Source organism: Lacerta agilis, chromosome 10, assembly GCF_009819535.1.
Source record: "Lacerta agilis isolate rLacAgi1 chromosome 10, rLacAgi1.pri, whole genome shotgun sequence".
Lineage (NCBI taxonomy): Eukaryota > Metazoa > Chordata > Lepidosauria > Squamata > Lacertidae > Lacerta > Lacerta agilis.
The window spans coordinates 62,545,878-62,566,054 of NC_046321.1; the positions used below are offsets into that span (position 1 = coordinate 62,545,878).

The 20,177-nt window shown below is 45.9% G+C and overlaps 1 protein-coding gene across 1 annotated transcript in view; it reads right to left on the bottom strand.

Moving 5' to 3' along the window:
- Positions 1 to 19,871, bottom strand: part of ABCD2 (ATP binding cassette subfamily D member 2) — a 42,285-nt gene extending 22,414 nt beyond the window's left edge. Inside the window, 7 exon segments of the mRNA XM_033162938.1 lie at positions 42 to 210; positions 8,804 to 8,925; positions 13,417 to 13,597; positions 18,814 to 18,825; positions 18,827 to 19,458; positions 19,461 to 19,505; positions 19,508 to 19,871. Of these exon segments, the coding sequence (XP_033018829.1) occupies positions 42 to 210; positions 8,804 to 8,925; positions 13,417 to 13,597; positions 18,814 to 18,825; positions 18,827 to 19,458; positions 19,461 to 19,505; positions 19,508 to 19,772 (1,426 nt within the window). The 5' untranslated portion in view covers positions 19,773 to 19,871.
- Between the last annotated feature and the right edge of the window lie 306 nt (positions 19,872 to 20,177).

Consider the following 20,177-nt stretch of genomic DNA (forward strand, 5'->3'; position numbering starts at 1 on the left):
GAGGAATCTTAAAAAAAAAATGAAAACGCATCATTCATTACCCTTGATTTCCAATGGGCCGCAGATATGCTGCTCTGTTCTATGTCTTTTCTTATTGTTGCTTTCACATTCTTGAGAAACAGCTGTCCTTTTGTAAATGCCCCTCTTCACTTCATCGAAGACTGAAAACATGTTGTACACACGAGCCGTGTAGCCTGCTAACTCGGTGACCTGCAAAACGATAAACGATTGCAAAGATTAAAAACAAAACTGTGCCGACAAATTATTGTAGCAAGTGCTTTTACTCTACCAAGTATACTACCATGTTATGTGTATTGTGTTCTGTTATTCAAGGGGAACAAGATAATTCCATGAAAGCAATGAATCCAATTATGGGCATTCAGATATTTATTCCTAAAGATAGGAGCTTCCTATAGAAGTTCAGCTTCTTAGCGGTTGTAGGATATGATGAAGACATCACCACCTGAAAATCACTGGATGGCAGGGGTAGGAGAAACCTCAGCAGCTTTAAGCTGTCTGTAAGTGATTTGTGGACCAATAAATAACAACCTCAAGGAAAGAGTAAGTAGTAACCTTTTCTTTTTCATTTCTGCTGCCAACTTCTTAGAGAAAGGCAACGCCGTTCACTTGGCTTCAACTAGCATCTCGTGACTTGCCTGTCAAAGCAGCACACTTTCCTTGGGTGGCTTTCAGATGCACTCATAAACATTAAATTCTAGGCAAGTGTCAGGACTGTTTGATTTAAAAGTAGGGTTTGATGCCTGTTTACCGATTTATTCCCCCCTTCCATCCCGGAAACATTTGCTTGAGATGTTATTTGAAGGAGGAATTTTGCATGTGAACGAAAACTGAATTAATGGTCTGTTGTGGACTCCCTGATTCATCTACATCAGGGGTCCCCAAACTAAGGCCCGGGAGCCGGATGCGATCCAATTGCCTTCTAAATCCGGCCTGTGGACGGTCTGGGAATCACGTGTTTTTACATGAGTAGAATGTGTCCTTTTATTTAAAATGCATCTCTGGGTTATTTGTGGGGCATAGGAATTCCTATTTTTCCCCAAAATATAGTCCGCCCCCCCACAAAGTCTGAGGGACAGTGGACCGGCCCCTGCTGAAAAAGTTTGCTGACCCCTGATCTACATCATCGGTAGGCAAACTAAGGCCCGGGGGCCAGATCCAGCCCAATCGCCTTCTAAATCTGGCCTGCGGACGGTCCGGGAATCAGAGTGTTTTTACATGAGTAGAATGTGCCCTTTTATTTAAAATGCATTTCTGGGTAATGTGTGGGGGTTGCCTGGTGTTTTTACATGAGTAGAATGTGTGCTTTTATTTAAAATGCATCTCTGGGTTATCTGTGGGGCAGAGAAATTCATTCAGATATTTTTTTCCAAAATATAGTCCGGCCGCCAACAAGGTCTGAGGGACAGTAGACTAGCCCCCTGCTGACGAAGTTTGCTGACCCCTGATCTACATGCATGTGTGCATGCTCACACACTCATGCATGCTCACATATCAGGTCAAACACAATGACATTCAGACTACTATTGCACACACTTTCAACCGTACTGTGATTTTTTAAATGTGTACATCCTGCAATGTTCTGGACATGCCATTGCTGCTGTAGGTGCAGCCAGATTCAGCACAGCACACATCCACTGTAACCATTTTACATCCCTGCTTTTATTTTGCAATTGATTTTTAAAAACGGCTGTAGGATCTTTCTGGCTTTAAAAGAAAACGAAAAGAGATTTCGAGCGCTACAACAACATGCTGCTCTAATCCTATACTGCTGCACAAGTCGAATTCCATAGCATTACGATTTTATACACCTCTCTTTAACTAGAAAAGCATTTGAATGATAAATGAAAGATTGACTTTAACAAAACAAAAATGGGGTCATAAAATGGTACCCACCACAAGGGTTATAATGAGTGTTAAGCAGAGATAAATTCCCTTCCCCGATCTGTTCCTGCCCATGTCTAAACCCCACTATTTAAAAAAAGATTGACAAGTAGTGCTAAAGGCATCTACATTGTGAAAACGGTGCTATTCTTCCATTCTCTTTTTAAAAGACTGCTTCTTGCGGTCTGAGAAGAGACAGAAGCTCCACAAGTGAAATAAATAATAACAATTAATAATAATAATAATTAATTTGTATTTATGTATTTCTGCCTAAGTCAATTTACAATTTTTATGGACTAAAACAAATGAGATAACATTTAAAGTTGGCTGTGGGGAGGCAACAGTCCTGCTAGAACAGGCCCTATTGGTGTCTGTGTTTGCTTCCTGCACATCCTTCCTCCTCCTCACAGTATCCCAATGGATACCCATTTGCCCAGGAAGAAGAAGAAGAGTTTCCATTTGATATCCCGCTTTATCACTACCCAAAGGAGTCTCAAAGCGGCTAACATTCTCCTTTCCCTTCCTCCCCCACAACAAACACTCTGTGAGGTGAGTGGGGCTGAGAGACTTCAAAGAAGTGTGACTAGCCCAAGGTCACCCAGCAGCTGCATGTGGAGGAGCGGAGACGCGAACCCGGTTCACCAGATTACAAGTCTACTGCTCTTAACCACTACACCACACTGGCTCAGGAGAGGCAGGAGCAGTCTGGCTGGAGCAGGCCTGGTGTTCTCTGTGCCTCCTTCCCTCGGCCTCTTATTTCTCCTCACAGGGCAGACGGTGAATGACAGGGATTGGATGACAGTGTTGCGTGAAAACCCCATTAAACACAAGTGAACCAAACCTCCTGATTCAACACTGAACATCCAAGTGGAAGCGCCCCCCCCCCAATTTCACAGCAGAAAGTTGCCTGGATTTTTGTGTGTAGGAAAATGTTTGAATGCAAATCCCATCCACCCTCACCAGAATAATAATGTTGACTCATTCTACTCAGGCCCTCACTCCCTTATCTGAGTCTTCCGCGATGCCTCTGTTATAGATGGCGGCTGAAATTATTCCAATGCCTTTGGCCCTGGCTCAGCATGTCTTCCAAAAAGGTAGGAAACCACACCCAAATTTATGGGGTTTGCGATGGGGAAAGTTTCTGAAAGCTGGCACGTTCCCAATCAACAAATTATGACAACCCTAAACTGTCATGTGCCGTCTCCATCTGCTGGCAGAAAGGAAGTAGGCCAAAACATCTGGACCAGCAAGACCAGTTAAGAAAGAGAAATATTCGTTGGGCTAGAAAGCACATTCAGAACATCAGAACAACCATGATGGATCAAGGCAAAAATCAATTTAGCCCAGAACTCAGTTTCCTACTGTGGCCAACCAGATGCCACCAGGAAGCCCACACAGGCTTGAAGCAATGGTTGTCTCCTGCTTCTGCTCCCACCAACTGCCATTCAAAGGCATAGTGTATCTGAACCCAGAGCTTACAGCTAGCTATCACTGTCTCCCCTCCCACTTTCCAAAGCTATCTAAAGCTTGTGGGCATCAGCAGGTCTTCTCAGAGTAAATTCCATAAATTAATTGAGGGCTGGCAGAAGTTTTGGGCTTCATCCCTGGTACTGAGCTCTCTGTGCCGAAACGGGGCTGCTAACCTTTGTGTGTGTGTGTGTCCAAACTGGTTTACCAGTTTGGGTGGGAGCAGGGGCGTTGTAACTGTCTCGCCAGAGTGGTACATGCTCTGGTTATCTCCCGCTTGGACTACTGCAATGCGCTCTACGTGGGGCTACCTTTGAAGGTGACCCAGAAACTACAATTACCAGGTAATCCAGAATGCAGCAGCTAGACTGGTGATTGGGAGCAGCCACCGGGGCCATATACAATGGTACCTCAGGTTATGAACTTAATTCGTTCCAGAGGTCCGTTCTTAACCCGAAACCATTCTTAACCTGAGGCACGCTTTCGCTAATGGGGCCTCCTGCTGCCACCGCACGATTTCCGTTCTCATCCTGGGGAAAAGTTCTCAACCTGAGGTACTACTTCTGGGTTAGCATAATTTGTAACCTGAAGTGTTTGTAACCCAAAGCGTTTGTAACCTGAGGTACCACTGTATAGCACCAGGCCTAAAGGCTCTACACTGGTTCCCAATGTGTTTCCAAGGACAATTCAAAGTGTTGGAGCTGACCTTTAAAGCCCTAAAACAGCCTTTGCTCCAGAAGCAGCATCTCCACCACTGTCATTCAGCCTGGACACTGAGGTCCAGTTCCGAGGGCCTTCTGGCAGCTCCCTCACGGCAAGAAGTAAAGTTGCAGGGAACCAGGCTGGGGGGGGGGGTGCTTCTCAGCAGTAATATCCTCCCATCAGATGTCAAGGAGGTACCGTATTTTGCGCTCCATAGGACGCACTGGACCATAGGGCGCACCTCATTTTTAGAGGAGGAAACAAGAAAAAAAAATATTTTTCTGGTTTTCCTCCTCTAAAAGCCCTGCTGTTTTTTTTTGGTTTTTTTTTGAGGATCAGCTAAAAGTTTTGCAGCTGTTTTTGCAAAGGCAAAATGCCTTTTTTGAGGATCAGCTAAAAGTTTTGCAGCTTTTTCTGCAAAGGGGGAAAAGCAAAGAGGAAAAGCCCCATTTTTATGGGGTTTAACTCACATTTCTGAAAAATCTTAAGGAAAGGGAGCCATTTCTACTGTTTCCAGACAGATAATCTAATCAGCCAGTCACATGTCCTGTGGAAACAAACAACCTCCCTCTGCAGCACATTCAACAAAGGAGTGCAGGGCTGAAAGGGAGTCGGGACTCTTATCTCTCTCTCCCGATCTCTTGCTGATAAGCTGCTGAGCAGGGTCCTTTCAACACTCCCTTTTCACTTTGTAAAATAAAAAACACAATCTGCTTTTGGCCCCTGGGCAATTCAGCTCCAGGGACCACCATTCGCTCCATAAGACGTACAGGTATTTCCCCTTACCTTTTAGGAGGAAAAAAGTGCGTCTTATGGAGCGAAAAATACGTTAAAAAGCAACTTTTAGAAGACACCTGAAGGCAGCCCTGTATCGGGAAGTTTTTAATGTTCGATGTTTTATTACCGTATTGGGCCAAATATAAGCCGCTCCCTTAAAACTCCGATGGCACTCACACCCGTTCCATTTTATTGTATGTTGTTTCAGCAGTGATATCGTAAAAAGCCCATTTTTGTAAGGTTGCAAATTTAAGCCGCACTTTAACTTTTTATGGTCGGAAGTTGGGAAAAAAGTGAGGCTTATATTCAGGCCAATACGGTATGTTCTTATATGTGTTGGAAGCTGCCCAGCGTGGTTGGGTCAGCCCAGCAAGATGGTCAGGGTAAGAATGATGACGACGATTAATAATAAGTGGCCGGAAGCAACAGCATCTTAAAATGCGACACACACATTTAAAATGCCAGCTTTTGTGAGGGCAGAGGTTTCCTGTCCTGTTCTCCCCATGGTGCTTTCTATTAAAGCAGCTGGGGCTGGGACTCCTCCACTAGCTGCCACCATGTCTTCCTAGGTGCCAATTAAAACACAGGAGGGGATCGGGGGTTCATGTAGGGAGGAGAAGCCTCTGCCATCATCACCGGAAGTGACATTAAAACATTACAGAAAGGTCCTGCCACAGTCACTCGGCTAAGATAATAAGATATCAGCAAATAGGCAGTGACTTCAAGCTTGCTGAGATTGGCAGCCCTACCGAGTTTCCAAGCCAATCTCAGTTGATCCCAGCGGAAAGTGAAGCCTGAAATTGGTGCCAATCAAGTTTTAAATCCAGGATAAGCTCAGCTGGTTAGAGCATAGTGCTGATAACACCAAGGCTGTAAACAAACCCATGTGTTGCAATATAGGCAAGCTGAACAATATAACACAACACGATGGTCAATAACAATCTTTTTCACCAGTCGTGGTAGAATAATTCAAAAGTTTGATATATACATAATCTGACACCAAATATGGCCAGAATTCAAAAGTTCGATATATATACATAATCTGTCACCAAATATCGCCGGAATATAGTTTCCAGATAGCCAATCTGTTTTGTTCAATGCTTCATCAGCCAACCTTGATCAATTCTTCATCAGCCAGACTTAATGTGACTTAATATGAGAAGGATGCAGTTCAATTTCTTAACAAGCCAATCTTACATGTAAGCAAATATAAACGCTGTAGAAAATATACTCTGGATCAGTGCTCGTATGATACTGTAGTCACTGACTACATCCTTCTCACATTAATTCTTACAAGTCTGGCTGATGAAGAATTGATCAAGATTGGCTGCAGGTTCAATCCCTTTATGGGACTGCTGCATATTCCTGCCTTGCAGGGGGCTTGGCTCAGATCAGGGGTCGGCAACCTAAGGCCCATGGGCCACAAGCGGCCCATGGAGTGGGCTCCACGGCAGTGAACAGTCCCAGGCAAGGTAAGCCTTGCCGACCCCTGGCTTAGATTATCCTCAGGGTCCCTCCAGCTCTACAATTTGAGGGTTCTATGTCTGAGCAGAGAGGACGCAGGTGGCGCTGTGCGTTAAACCACAGAGCCTAGGGCTTGCCGATCAGAAGGTCGGCGGTTTGAATCCCCGTGATGGGGTGAGCTCCTGTTGCTCGGTCCCCGCTCCTGCCAACCTAGCAGTTCGAAAGCACAAAGTGCAAGTAGATAAATAGGTACCGCTCCGGCGGGAAGGTAAAAGGCATTTCTGTGCACTGCTCTGGTTCGCCAGAAGCAGCTTTGTCATGCTGGCCACATGACCCGGAAGCTGTACGTTGGCTCCCTCGGCCAGTAAAGCGAGATGAGTGCCACAACCCCAGAGTCGTCTTCAACTGGACTGAATGGTCAGGGGTCCCTTTACCTGCTGAGCCATACTAGGATTTTCCATTCTAGAACAGCCCACCACACTGGAAAGGAAAAACGAGTCACCTGATATCATAGTGCTATCAGGTGTCTATAATGTCCCTGCTTGCTCACTTGTCCTCTGAACTATATAACCCTACACTGCACAGTTCTCAATGAAATGTGCGTTCCCATGTATACTTGGATGAACACCCTGCAACATCCTGGTGGAAAAAAGTCACAAATAACTCTAGGTGTTGGCATTTGTTTGAAAAGTTTGTACTGAATATTAAGATTATTATTATTGATTACATTTTCCTCTTGCCTCTCCTTCCAGAAGGAGCCCAGAGCCAACGAATAAATACAGTTTAAAAATCATGACAGGTAACCATCTCAAACATGTCAGAAATGATGACAGTTCGAGATGCAGGGTTGAGTTGTCTTTTAGCCCAAGCTACCCGGGTTCAAAAATAGTCCTGGCAAAAGACAAGGAGCTTGGTTTTGGAACTTTCCACACAATTCAACAGATTTGTACTTGTAAACCTGCATGTGTAGCTCTAGTATTACAGTGCATAGTATTGGTTTCATAATGAATGAATGAATGAATAAATAAATAAATAAAGTGGACATCTGTTTCACAGCAAGAACTTGTAGAAATACAAACCAACTTGGGAAATAAACACACAGTTTTTAACTGTCTCTGGTGCTTAAGTTTGGACTTGTAGATTGCAAATCAAACTTACATTAAAACGTTGCCTGTATGGAGTAAAGGTAAAGGGACCCCTGACCATTAGGTCCAGTCGTGTCCGACTCTGGGGTTGCGGCGCTCATCTCGCGTTACTGGCCGAGGGAGCCAGCGTACAGCTTCCGGGTCATGTGGCCAGCATGACAAAGCTGCTTCTGGCGAACCAGGGCAGCGCACGGAAACGCCGTTTACCTTCCCGCCGGAACGATACCTATTTATCTACTTGCACTTTGACGTGCTTTTGAACTGCTAGGTGGGCAGGAGCTAGGACTGAGCAACGGGAGCTCACTACAAGAACGTCTGCTGGCGCAATGGGGTATTGCCATGTCGGCCGGCTGGGCTCCCCCTGTGCAGGCGGGCAGGTGGCTCAGCATGGCCCCGCTTTGCTCTGGTGAAGATGAGGTTGCTCCAGCGGTGTTGGGTGGGCTGACACCCTCCCAGCCCAGCACCCACACCCACCCACCCTGGGCACCAGCAACTGATGCTACACCACTGTATACAGTGGCTGTGGTAGCAACTCACCCTTCCCCTGATGACAGTCTCCTTAATTTGGATCCCAGCCTTCCTTCGTAATTGAATGTACAAAGCAATATTTCAAAAACTCCAGGCAACATGCATCCCCCCAACTATTTGCATTCACTTAACAGGAGTTCCCCATCTCCCATCCCCCTGCTGGTGGTGGCTGAGTGGGTTGGAGGACTTTTGAGAATAGTGTGGAATATGCTGCAGGAAGCTGCTGATGGAGGGGGAAGTTGGTGAAAATCACTTTATGTGAACAGAGAAGCAACCTGGGATTCAAGCCTATTTATTCCTTAGGAAGACTTGCATCTGTGGTCATTATAACAAATACAGTCGTACCTTGGAAGTCAAACAGAATCCATTCCGGAAGTCCATTCGACTTCCAAAACGTTCGGAAACCAATCGTGGCTTCTCATTGGCTGCAGGAAGCTCCTGCAGCCAATCAGAAGCCGTGGAAGCTCCATCGGACGTTTGGGTTCCAAAAGAACGTTCACAAACTGGAACAATCACTTCCGGGTTTGCGGCGTTTGGGAGCCAAAACATCTGAGTTCCAGGGCGTTTGGGATCCAAGGTATGGCTGTATTCAAAAGTAGCCACAACAAATGCTCTGAAAACACACAACCTTGGTATTTAATAGTGACTATATCGAGGAAGTTTTGAAGCTTCCCTGTGAATCTTGTCCGGATTTCCTGTTCCCACCCTCCCACAAATGGGTATACACAATTCCATTTTAGACTACGTTTACAATTCCACCCCCCCCCCCAAAAAAACCCAGTTATAATTTCTGCTGTCAAGCGTATTTCATCCAGTACCTCTTTGTAAGAAGACATAATCCTTTCAATGGCATCTGCTCCAGAGGCCAATAAATTTCTGGAAGTGGTGAAGGTTTCCGTCCTCTCACTGACCATCCCTTGTTTCTGACCGTCTTCTAATTCTAAAGCAAGCAAGCAAGAAAGCTTAATTAGAGCAAACCTACTTGAAGCATATTCTAACTCCACTGAAGAGAAACTTCTCTATAAGGAAAGGAGATGTGGGCAAAATTTGTGTAGTTAAATCAGAATCAGTCAAATGCAGTTGCCAAATCCTGACTCAAAGAACGGTCCTGTGGCAGCAGCAGCGTGTCAAGGAGACCTTGACAAATATTCCTTCTCCTGCCAGCACACTGAAGGAAAGGAAACTGCAGCATCTGCCTAAAGTCTCCCCACTATTGCAGTCATCAAAAATACAAGAGCATTTGAGTAATTCCGGTTTTGGAAGAACAGTTTTGGAGAGACTGCGGCAACTTGATTTCATATTTGCATCTCAGCATAATCCAAAGCATTGATAGCTACATTTAAAACCCTAAAATCAGGTGGCAAATGCGTAAGCCGGAAGTCTGATACAGGCCCTGAAAACCCTTGGCAGTTTGGCGGCAGCAGCTGCAAAAACAAATGCCGTCCTACCAATCTCATTTGGGTCACATCGTGAAGTACCTGGCACAGATTTCTGATGCAGTTGGCAAGGGGAAAGGATGTCAGGAAAATTGTGTTCGGTCAAAATTGTGCTACAATTGCCATCTAGGGCCAAGGATCCAAATTCCACAGCCCAACACGGTGTGTGTGTGTGTGTGTGTGTGTGTGTTTGTGCGCTTTTTTATTACACACTTTTTGGGGGCCATTGGCATGTAGCCCTTGGAGGAGTGCTCAGAAGACCATGTAGCTATTGGGTCATAAAGGTTTGACCCAAAGGCCTCGGATCCAAAATACCCAAAGGAATACATTCTGCTATATCAATTTACCTGCTCCCTCCACTCCTCTTAGTGTGGAGCACAACTGATTGTGGCATGAGATAGGGCTTTTCAGGTGCACCAAAAACCATGCAGGGGTAAAAAAAAGCCACTCTCTAGTTGTTATTTTAAAGGTGTGGTTCAAGTATCTGCTTCTGTAGTATTTTCACTGAACTTTAATTGATTGATTTATTATTATTATTTATTAAGTTTCTATACAGCTCTTCATTCAAGGATCACAGGGCAGTTTACAATATAAAACTGAAATTTCAGGAAGGGATTCACGATTATGTGGATTTCAAAAACACATGTGTTTTTCTAAAGGACAGTACGGTTTTAAATTGTTGCAAGCCACCCTGAGTAGTGCCATAGGGACCAGAAGGATGGGACAGAATTTTTTATATAAAAATAAATACAAATAGAACAACATGAGCAAACAAATGGCAACAATTGTCTTTGACTTTGACATTACCCAGTGATTTGTCACCCAGTGCCCCATGATTCCTGTTTGTACGTCTTAAAAACATTTCACTCGTTTGTTTGCTCATTCTGTCCCTGTTTTCAACATACAAAATGATCCCAGAGGAGAATACAATCATTTACAGTGGTACCTCTGGTTACGTGCTTAATTCGTTCTGGAGGTCCGTTCTTAACCTGAAACTGTTCTTAACCTGAAGCACCACTTTGGCTAATGGGGCCTCCCGCCAGAGCACGATTTCTGTTCTTATCCTGAAGTGTTATTTCTGGGTTAGCGGAGTATGTAACCTGAAGCGTATGTAACCTGAAGCGTATATAACCCAAGGTACTACTGTATCATTAAATAACAACATAATCCATAGTGCAATTGACTCAAGGGCAAATTCTATTATGTGTGTGTGAAAAAACAAACAAACCTGTCATCAAAGTAGAATTTAGGAAGCCAAAGAAGCCTTAGGAAGCTAAGGCTTCATTCTTGTACACGCTGTATATATCTATTTAATATTTATAAGCTGCCTTTTCAGGTAAAAAGCCTCCCAAGGTGACACTGAAGTTTACTGTTATTGATACTGCATATTGATTATTCAAAAACATAACTCTAAAATTGAAGAACAAATAACAAATAACACTAGCAACATTTAAAAGCAATAAACACGTCTAAGTCACATGGGCAGCCATATTTTTCACTGCTGGAAGGTTCCAAATTATCTTTAAAGGCAGCCATATAGCTACAGAGCATCACCTTCCTTGGAGAAGCAGATGGAAACAAAATTTTCACTCACTTCAGCCAAAACCTCTGCATTACAGTGGAACCTTAGTTCTCGAACACACTCCGTTCCGGGAGTCTGTTCAACTCCCAAAACCGTTCCAAAACCAAGACGCAGCTTCCGATTGGCTGCAGGAGCTCCCTGCACTCAAGCAGAGGCCACATTGGATATTTGGCTTCCGAAAAACATTCAAAAACCAGAACACTTACTTGCAGGTTTTTGGCGTTCAGAAGTCAAAACGTACAAGTACCAAGGCGTTTGAGAACCAAGGCATGACTGTACTTCCCTCATTTTTTTCCATGCAGATGTTAAAATGGACGGGGCACACAATGGAATCTTGTGGCACACCGTACATCAACGGCCAACCCAGCAAAATGCTCCAGAAAGATACAATGGCTGGTGATATGCAAAGTTCCTTAGAGGTTCAGGAGAACCAATCTGACTGAACTTCCTCATCCAGCCCTCAGTGGAAGTCATCCACCAAGACAACCATGGCTGTGTCTATCCCATAGCCAGGCCTGAAATTGGGAGGGCAAGCTCCACTGAGCTCAGGGGCGGATTAGAGTCACATAGGATTTGTACTGTAAATCCTGAATAATTTCTTCACCTCTACCATTAATCACTGATCATTACTAGAACACTTAACAATTTGTTTCATTAGGGAAGTTTTAAATGTATTTTTAATCTTTTGTTGGAAGCCACCCAGAGTGGCTAGGGAAACCCAGCCAAATGGGCGGGGTAGAAATAATGAAGTGTTAATTATTATTATCATCATCATCATCATCATCATCATCATCATTTATATTCACCAGCTTTTTCCACAGAATTAAAGGTGGTGTTCCCAGGCACTGGCAAATAACTAATTACTTTCAGCAAAGTCCCTGTGTTATGTTCCCTTCAGAGCATGTGCCGAGAGAACAAATTCCTCTCAGGCTTGACCTTCATTTGCTTGTTTGACTAGAACAGCTATTAAACATATGTTCTTGTTATTTTTTAAAAAAACAGCGCCCCCTCCCCCCGATTTGAGAATATTACAATAATGCATAGTTGAATAAAGAAATGTACTTTGTGGAAATCATTTTATTTTGTCATTATGTTTGCGTTGTTGGGGGGGGGAAACCTTAACTTTTTTAAAAAACGCCAAACTGACATGGAAATGTGAAGAGTCTGGAAAAATGACAAAAGGGAGTGAAACTGAAATTCAGAGATTTGTGCATCCCAAGTCAAGCCTCTTTGAGGCGTTGGGTGGGGAGGAAAGAGGTAGAATAATTCGTGGAGTATCCTGAACATGTCAGGGCTTCCCATTCAATACAGTGGTACCTCGGTGTTAAGAACTTAATTCGTTCTGGAGGTCTGTTCTTAACCTGAAACCGTTCTTAACCTGAGGTACCACTTCAGCTAATGGGGCCTCCCGCTGCCGCCGTGCGATTTCTGTTCTCATCCTGAGGTAAAGTTCTTAACCCGAGGTACTACTTCCGGGGTTAGCGGAGTCTGTACCCGAAGTGTTTGTAATCGGAGGCACCACTGTACAGTGTGCCCAGCTAGACGATGCCTCGCTAGACGAAAACTCGCTAGACGAAGGCATTTGTCTAGCGGAAGGCTGCCCCGCTAGACGAAAAAGTCTATGGGCTGCCTTGCCAAGACTAAAGAATTTTCGTCTTTTTTTTCTTCTTTCTTCGTTTTGCGGAGGCGCGGCTGTCATTGCCGCTCCGCAAGACGAAAAACCCGCTAGAACGAAAATTTTCGTAGAACGAATTATTTTCGTCTAGTGGGCACCACTGTAGTTTGCTTCAGACCCCATTTGCATATCTCCACTGTTTATAGAAGCGGTAACTAAAAGCTGCATATAATAAATAGTGTTTCCACAATCAGTTTAAAGTATTGATTACATGGTATGAACTGGCTAGAATTCATCTCATTTTCTCTTTCTTTCTGAGACTGCTTACAAGTGCAGAAAAGGCCCTGCATGGTGTGCTAAAACAGTTATCAGAAACAATGAAAAAGAACAAAAATTGCAGTGTGTAATAGCAATAGCTGGACCCACCTTTATTTAAAGGGCAACAAAACTGTAGTGGCATCTTTTAGTTTTATTGTGCATTTACTGCCAAGAAGACGTGCTGGTGGATTTTCTGCCTCGGGCACCAAGGTAATTTGACCTACCTTGGGCACTAAGCACCTTGACTTGAGCCTGGGGGCACCATTTACTATTCTGCCCAAGGCAACAAAAGGTTTTTGGCTAAGCCAGCTGTAACTTAGTTTTTCCTAGAGTTGTTCAAGCTAGCCACACAATGCTGGGCAGACACGGGGTTGCTGCAGCTAAGAATATGTAGACATCTTTCTGGCCGATTCCTCCAGATAATCCCACTGGGACAGAACCGCCACACAAAACGTTTCACGTTCAATAAAATGTTATTACCGCCATCTGCAAATCCCGTCGCAGTGATGATAGGTACGGCCACCATAATCAAACCGCTGCTGCTCCAGACATACTTCATCAGGAACTGCTCCAGCATGATGTACCACAAGCGTTTGGACAAAATGAGGTTCATTTGGTCCGCTAGAGCTTTGTAACTTTTCTGTAGCTGGTTCATTTCTACCTACAGTTTAAAAATTCAGATACTGATAAGAGCATGGTACATGTGAATATGTATGCACTTCAAACAGATAAGCCTAGACAGATAGAAGCCAGCAATACCAGGGAACTAGAAAGAGGACTCATATTCTTACCTCGCTTTTAGTACACCATAGTGAAATGAACACCAGTCCTGAAAGACCTACATTGGCTCCCAGTACATTTCTGAGCACAATTCAAAGTGTTGGTGCTGACGTTTAAAGCCCTTAATGGCCTCAGCCAGTATACCTGAAGGAGCATCTCCACCCCCATCATTCTGCCCCGGACACTGAGGTCCGGCTCTGAGGGCCTTCTGGCGGTTCCCCTCCACTGCGAGAAGTGAAGCTACGGGGAACCAGGCAGAGGGCCTTCTCGTAGTGGGCACTTGCCCTGTGGAACGCCCTCCCATCAGATGTCAAGGAAATAAACAACTATCTGACTTTTAGAAGACATCTGAAGGTAATCCTTTTTAATGTTTGATTGTGTTTTTTATTATTCTGTTGAGAGCTGCCCAGAGTGATTTAAATAACATAAATAAATAAATAATACTGTTAGGCAGAGTCTCAGTTGGTATATGTGGTTTCGATCAACTCAACAACCCAAACAGGGTAGCTTGGACATATCTTCTTGGAAGTGAGATATGCAGCAGAGGACTGGTCCATTAAGACAAACAAAGCACTGCTTCACCAACTTCGGCCTGCCCTCAACCAATCCCCACCTGCTTGCCCAAATTCTTACAACCAGTCCAGAGAGGTAGCACTGCTTTGTCAGCTTCATCCACCTTAGCCTCAGAGTTGCTCTTGCAGAACTCAGCAGGGAGGAGGATGGAAACAAAACTAGAATTAATTGACCTCTGGTTTTACTTACTGCCTTCTCTCCTACCAATCCTAATGGGCAACAGCCCCCAATGGAGATATGTTAATTCCCAGGCTTTCAGTGTAAGATATGATAATAAGCATGGCAAGAGATGGTTATTCACTCATGCTTCCACTTTGTGTTCCCCTCTGGAACCACCCGAAAGTATAGAAAGAAAGAAGAAGAAGAAGAAAGAAGATGTTGGATTTGATATCCCGCTTTTCACTACCTGAAGGAGTCTCAAGCGGTTAACATTCTCCTTTCCCTTCCTCCCCACAACAAACATCTGTGGGTGAGTGGGGCTGAGAGACTTCAAAGACCCAAGCAAGCTGCATGTGGAGGAACTAGAGACGCGGAACCCGGTTCCCCAGATTACGAGTCTACCGCTCTTATCCACTACACCACACTTTATACTAATATGGTCACATAGGTAGACCTGTTGGTTCAAGACACCTGATCCAGGTTGTTTCACATGTTACATAGCAGCAAATCAAGGTGTGTACACCCAACAGCAACCTTCAACCTACCCCAGTTCCATGAGGACTGTACCTATAGCCCAACACTGCCTACTCTGATGGCAGGAGACTTCCAGGGTTTTAGACAGAAGTTCATCCCAGCCCTGCTTCCAGATCCATATAGAAATGTGAGAGGGTTGAATGTGAGACACCATATATGTTCTACCACTAAGCTCCATCTCCTCAGTCACATAAAATGGTGGCTCATTACAACTGTACCCATTCTACAGCTTCTCCATCAAGTTCAGTGTAGATCTTTGCACTATCCTATGGCATCCTTTGAAGCTGTAATGTTATGGAACAAGGTACACTCTCTGGCTTTGGAATAAGTGCTAATCCTTTAAACATCCTGCAGCCCTCTTCATTTTTGCTTGGCTAAGGAATCTCTACCAACATATACCAGCTGAACATCTGGCCAGTTAATGCTAGCATCAATTCAATCACTTACAGCTTGGATGATGATATATACTTTTATAACGAGTACAGATATTTATGAATCAGAATTGCTGTTTGCAAATGAATGGTGATTTTAGCAAATACCCATCTTCAAATTAAAACGAAACATTGCGTTGTTATTTTTCCACTCCATCAAAATACAAACCAGGAGCCAAAACAAGCACTAAATAACTTAAAAGCAAATTATAACTTAACGGCTTTGGTGCTGCTTTTAGACTCAGACCTGCAAGTCTTACTTAGGTCAGAGAATTGAGTGCCTTTCTAGGAGCTTTGATTCAGTCAACTTGATTATTAAAAGCTGCATATAATAATCAAAATTAGTGGGATGTTTGTGTGCTTCTGCCTGGAGCTGTGACCTTTGAAGTATGGCGAAACATCCTTTGCTGGACATCCTTGGGAATTCTCAACTCTGTTTTTGTGGGGAAATGCTCTATTTAAGTGCATAACTGATATGGGCTGAGGTACCTGACAGATACTGAATGTGAAAATGAGCAGTCCGGCGTTTTTTCAGAGGATTAACCCTTCTATAGGTTCTGCTATACACTCAGATAAAATATTCCTGTGATCAACTGTTCTTTCTGTTTTCCTCTGAATGAGCATGATCAAAGGTCAAAGGCCTGGAAAAAATGCCTTATGGGAACGGCTTAGGGAGCTGGGTATGTTTAGCCTGGAGAAGAGAAGGTTAAGGGGTGATATGATAGCCATGTTCAAATATATAAAAGGATGTCATATAGAGGAGGGTGAAAGGTTGTTTTCTGCTGCTCCAGAGAAGCGGACACGGAGCAATGGATTCAAACTACAAGAAAGAAGATTCCACCTAAACATTAGGAAGAACTTCCTGACAGTGAGAGCTGTTCGACAGTGGAATTTGCTACCAAGGAGTGTGGAGGACTCTCCTTCTTTGGAGGTCTTTAAGCAGAGGCTTGACAGCCATCTGTCAGGAATGCTTTGATGGTGTTTCCTGCTTGGCAGGGGGTTGGACTAGGATGGCCCTTGTGGTCTCTTCCAACTCTATGATTCTATGACTCAGACTCCCATTGGCTCACATGCAATCAGCTGTGGGGTGCATGGGTTCCTCATTGGCTTGTGTGGAGGCTCTGACCATATGAACCACTGCCTCCACGTTAGGCCCACACAGACAATCACTGCAAGTTACAAGAGGACTGCTAAAACTGGTACAAAACTGTGATGGCTGCATATACAAGTGCCACATCAAAGCACTTATCGCCAGCAGAGCCACATTTCCCCACTCCAAGCAGCTGAGTGGGCACCGAGCACACGTCCACGTGTTGCAAGTCAACTGCGAATTCCTCAAACAGCTGACAGCTAAACTTGCCCATGGCTGCATATCAATCATTTCCTGCAATAGCCTTAAGAGGTTAGGAAGGCTATAGCCAGAAAACCTTCTATTCTAGATAGTAGGGTAGGAGAACTGAAAATAATGCCAATATATTCACATCTGGCAAACAATGCGCCCCTTTGGTTTCAGATAGTACATGGGTAAGGTAAAGGTAAGGGACCCCTGACCATTAGGTCCAGTCATGTCCAACTCTGGGGTTGCAGCGCTCATATCGCATTACTGGCCGAGGGAGCCGGCGTACAGCTTCCGGGTCATGTGGCCAGCATGACAAAGCCGCTTCTGGCGAACCAGAGCAGCGCACGGAAACGCTGTTTACCTTCCCGCCGGAGCTGATAACTATTTATGTTTTGCACTTTGACGTGCTTTTGAACTGCTAGGTGAGCAGGAGCAAGGACCGAGCAACAGGAGCTCACCCCCGTCGCGGGGATTCGAACCACCGACCTTCTGATCAGCAAGCCCTAGGCTCTGTGGTTTAGAACACAGCGCCACCCACGCTAGATGAGTCTAAAAAAGCCTGGGACACAAATTTTCACAGCCTTCCAGTGTCTATGGTGGTTCATTTACCAGAAGTAATGTATTCAGCATTAAGTCTGGAAGCGTTTACTCAATTCTGACCAAACTAAGCTTCTTGATGTATTATTTTGTTCTAGGAGGCTTAGTTTGTTCTGAGTTTTCTAGTCTCGTTTACCCATGCATTATCTGAAACCAAAGGGGCACATTGGTTGCCAGATTTTAATTTTTTTTCAGCTCTCCTAACCCACTAAGAGAAAGCAATGTTTTGGGAGAAGTTGGAGGTACAGCTGGTATGAATCAGGCCTGCATTGTTCTTGCACCAGCTCTCTGTCTAGGCTAGTTCCTGGTTCATCAGCACAGCCGTGAAAGGAGGCTCTCCGAGGAAGACAACTTCTTCTCCATTTCCACCTAAGCTAAAGGACCAACTGTGACACCATAAGAAGCTCTGGTGCAAGCAGGACCCAAGTCCAGGTTAGTGACATAGAAGAATCTGTTTTTTAAGGTGGGAAACGCTGTCCCCACATTAAAACAATTTTTTAAGATGTGCATTGAATATATTTGCCACCTTGGTTTTTTTAAATACTCATTTTATGTAACTTTAGTTGTTAAAGCACCCACAACACTTTGGCCTGAGCTATTTAAAGACTTTGCAGCGCTGCATCTCTGCTCAGCTACACAGATCAATGGCAAAGGTTGTATTGCTGTCCACATTGAAAGAGCAAAGTTTTCCCCAGGCTGCCAAGTGAAAGTGCTGCATTGATCAGGGTGGGAAAGAAGGGGGAGGGGAAATTATTTCCTTGCAACCAGTACATCTGAAAGAATATGAAGAATAGTCTATAAGAAATGAATGAAAACAAAGCCCATTTTATGTTTAGCCCTCACATGTGTTTTCTCAGGAGTGAGTCCCTCCAAGTTCAATGGCGCTTACTCACCAGTGAGGTTTAGGGATTGCAGCCTTTGGCACCCTTACACGGGAGTAAGCCTACTGAATACGATGGATTTACTTCTGAGTAGTCATGCATAGGCCTGCACTAGCATCCAAACAGCTGGGAGAGAAAGAGTAGGAAATGGGGTTCACATGGGAGTGTGTAGACAAGTCCGTGGATCCTTTTTATTCTGTATTAATTAATCCCAAACCTCAGGTTCTGCAGCCACTGTGGCTGCAACAGAAGGGAAACCCACCCTTTTGTAGGAAGAAAGAGTAGGCCTACTTAGCATGTATTAAAGGGAGAGAGCTAATGATTGTTAAGCTACTATTGCCAGTACTTGCTCTGGCCTTTTCCAGATAAAGGAGAAAAACAAGGCTCCTTTACTAAGCCTGCAGGAACCTATATTGTAAACAGGTCTGGGTGCCATAGGAATTAAACTCTCCCAGGGATGGGGGCAGCAGCAGCAGAGGAGGAGGAGGGAGCAGCAGGAGATTGCCAAGTACTACAGCTCAGAGGTCTCTCCTGTCTCCGATGTCACCCAGCTCCTTGTGTCTCCTCCTCCTCCTCCTCTTACCTTGTGGCCCCCTGTAGAAGGCGATCTCCTCCACGTTGGCGATGATCCGAGAGTGGACGTAGCGCAGGTAGCCCTTGCGATGGGCCTCCTCGGCCACCAGCTTGCCAAATCTGGGCGAGCAGGCTTTGAGCACCTTGGCGGTGGCGTACACCACGAGCCCGGCCAGAAGCGTGGGCCCGATGGGGCTGGCCCCCCTGGACCTGGCCGTCTGGATGAGGGTGTACGAGGTGAGCACCACGTCCAGGATGGGCTTGGTCAGGTTGGAGTACAGGTGCGCCACCGACTGCGAGAACATCGCTATGTCCTCGGTGAGCGACTGGTCCGGGTTAGCTAGCCGGCTGTCCATGTTGATCACCTTGTAGTAGGTCTGGTCGGCGAAGTAGGTCTCGTAGGCGTGATCCACCAGGCGGGTGCGGAAAGCCAGCGCCAGCTTGCCCTCCAGGTAGCGGATGGCGCTGTTGACGAACGTGGCCGGGATGGCGATGGCCAGCCACTTGATCAGCTTCCAGGCGAAGCTGCGCGGCCGCTTCTCCACGATGCTCTTGACGATCTTGCCGTCCAGGCCGGCCACGTAGATGGAGAGGAAGGTCCCGCGACACCAGCGCCGCCGAGTGCGGCACAGCCAGCCGCTCTCCGCGCTCACCGCCTTGGGAAGAGGATCTTGCGCAGCGCCAGCAGCTGCCGGAAAAATTCGCATTGGCCGCCGAGGACGCTCTGGCGGCGGGGAGACCCGGGCAATGCAGCAGCTCCGCCACCTCCTTCGGAAGATCCCCTCCGTCAGCCCGGCTGCTGCTGCTGCTGGCGACCTGCCTCTGCTGCGGGTCCTTTTTGCAGCCAGCCTGCCGGAGCCGCCTGCGGACGAGCGGGCAGAGGATCTTCAGCCCGTACACCGCAGCCAGAAAGCACGCCGCCCTCTTCGCGGCGCTCGAGCGGCTCCATTTCTCGCGCCCGGGGGGCATTTTTCCCGGGGAGGCGGCTTTGTGCCTCTCCTCCTGCCTGGCTTTATTTATGATACCCACCCAGAGGGAGGGGCCGAGGGACGGCAGCCGCTCATCGAGGCCTGGGGCGACCCATCTTCACGTGGCCCACTTTCCCCCCTCCCTCCACGCCGCCGATCGCGCTGGCGACCTAGGCGGAATGACTCCGGATCCGCCGGCAGCCGAGCTTTTCCCTTCCACGACCGGCGAATCATTTCCCACCCCGCCGCAGCAAACCACGCCCCCCGCCCCGCCCCCCCGCTCATTGGTCGCCGAGGACTGGGAAATCCTCGGCCGGCCGAGCGGCGTCGCTTTCCTTCTGGTCCTCCACAGCAGCGCTCTCGGTTAAAAGTGGGATTCCGAATCCGAGCAGCGGAAATCCTTTCC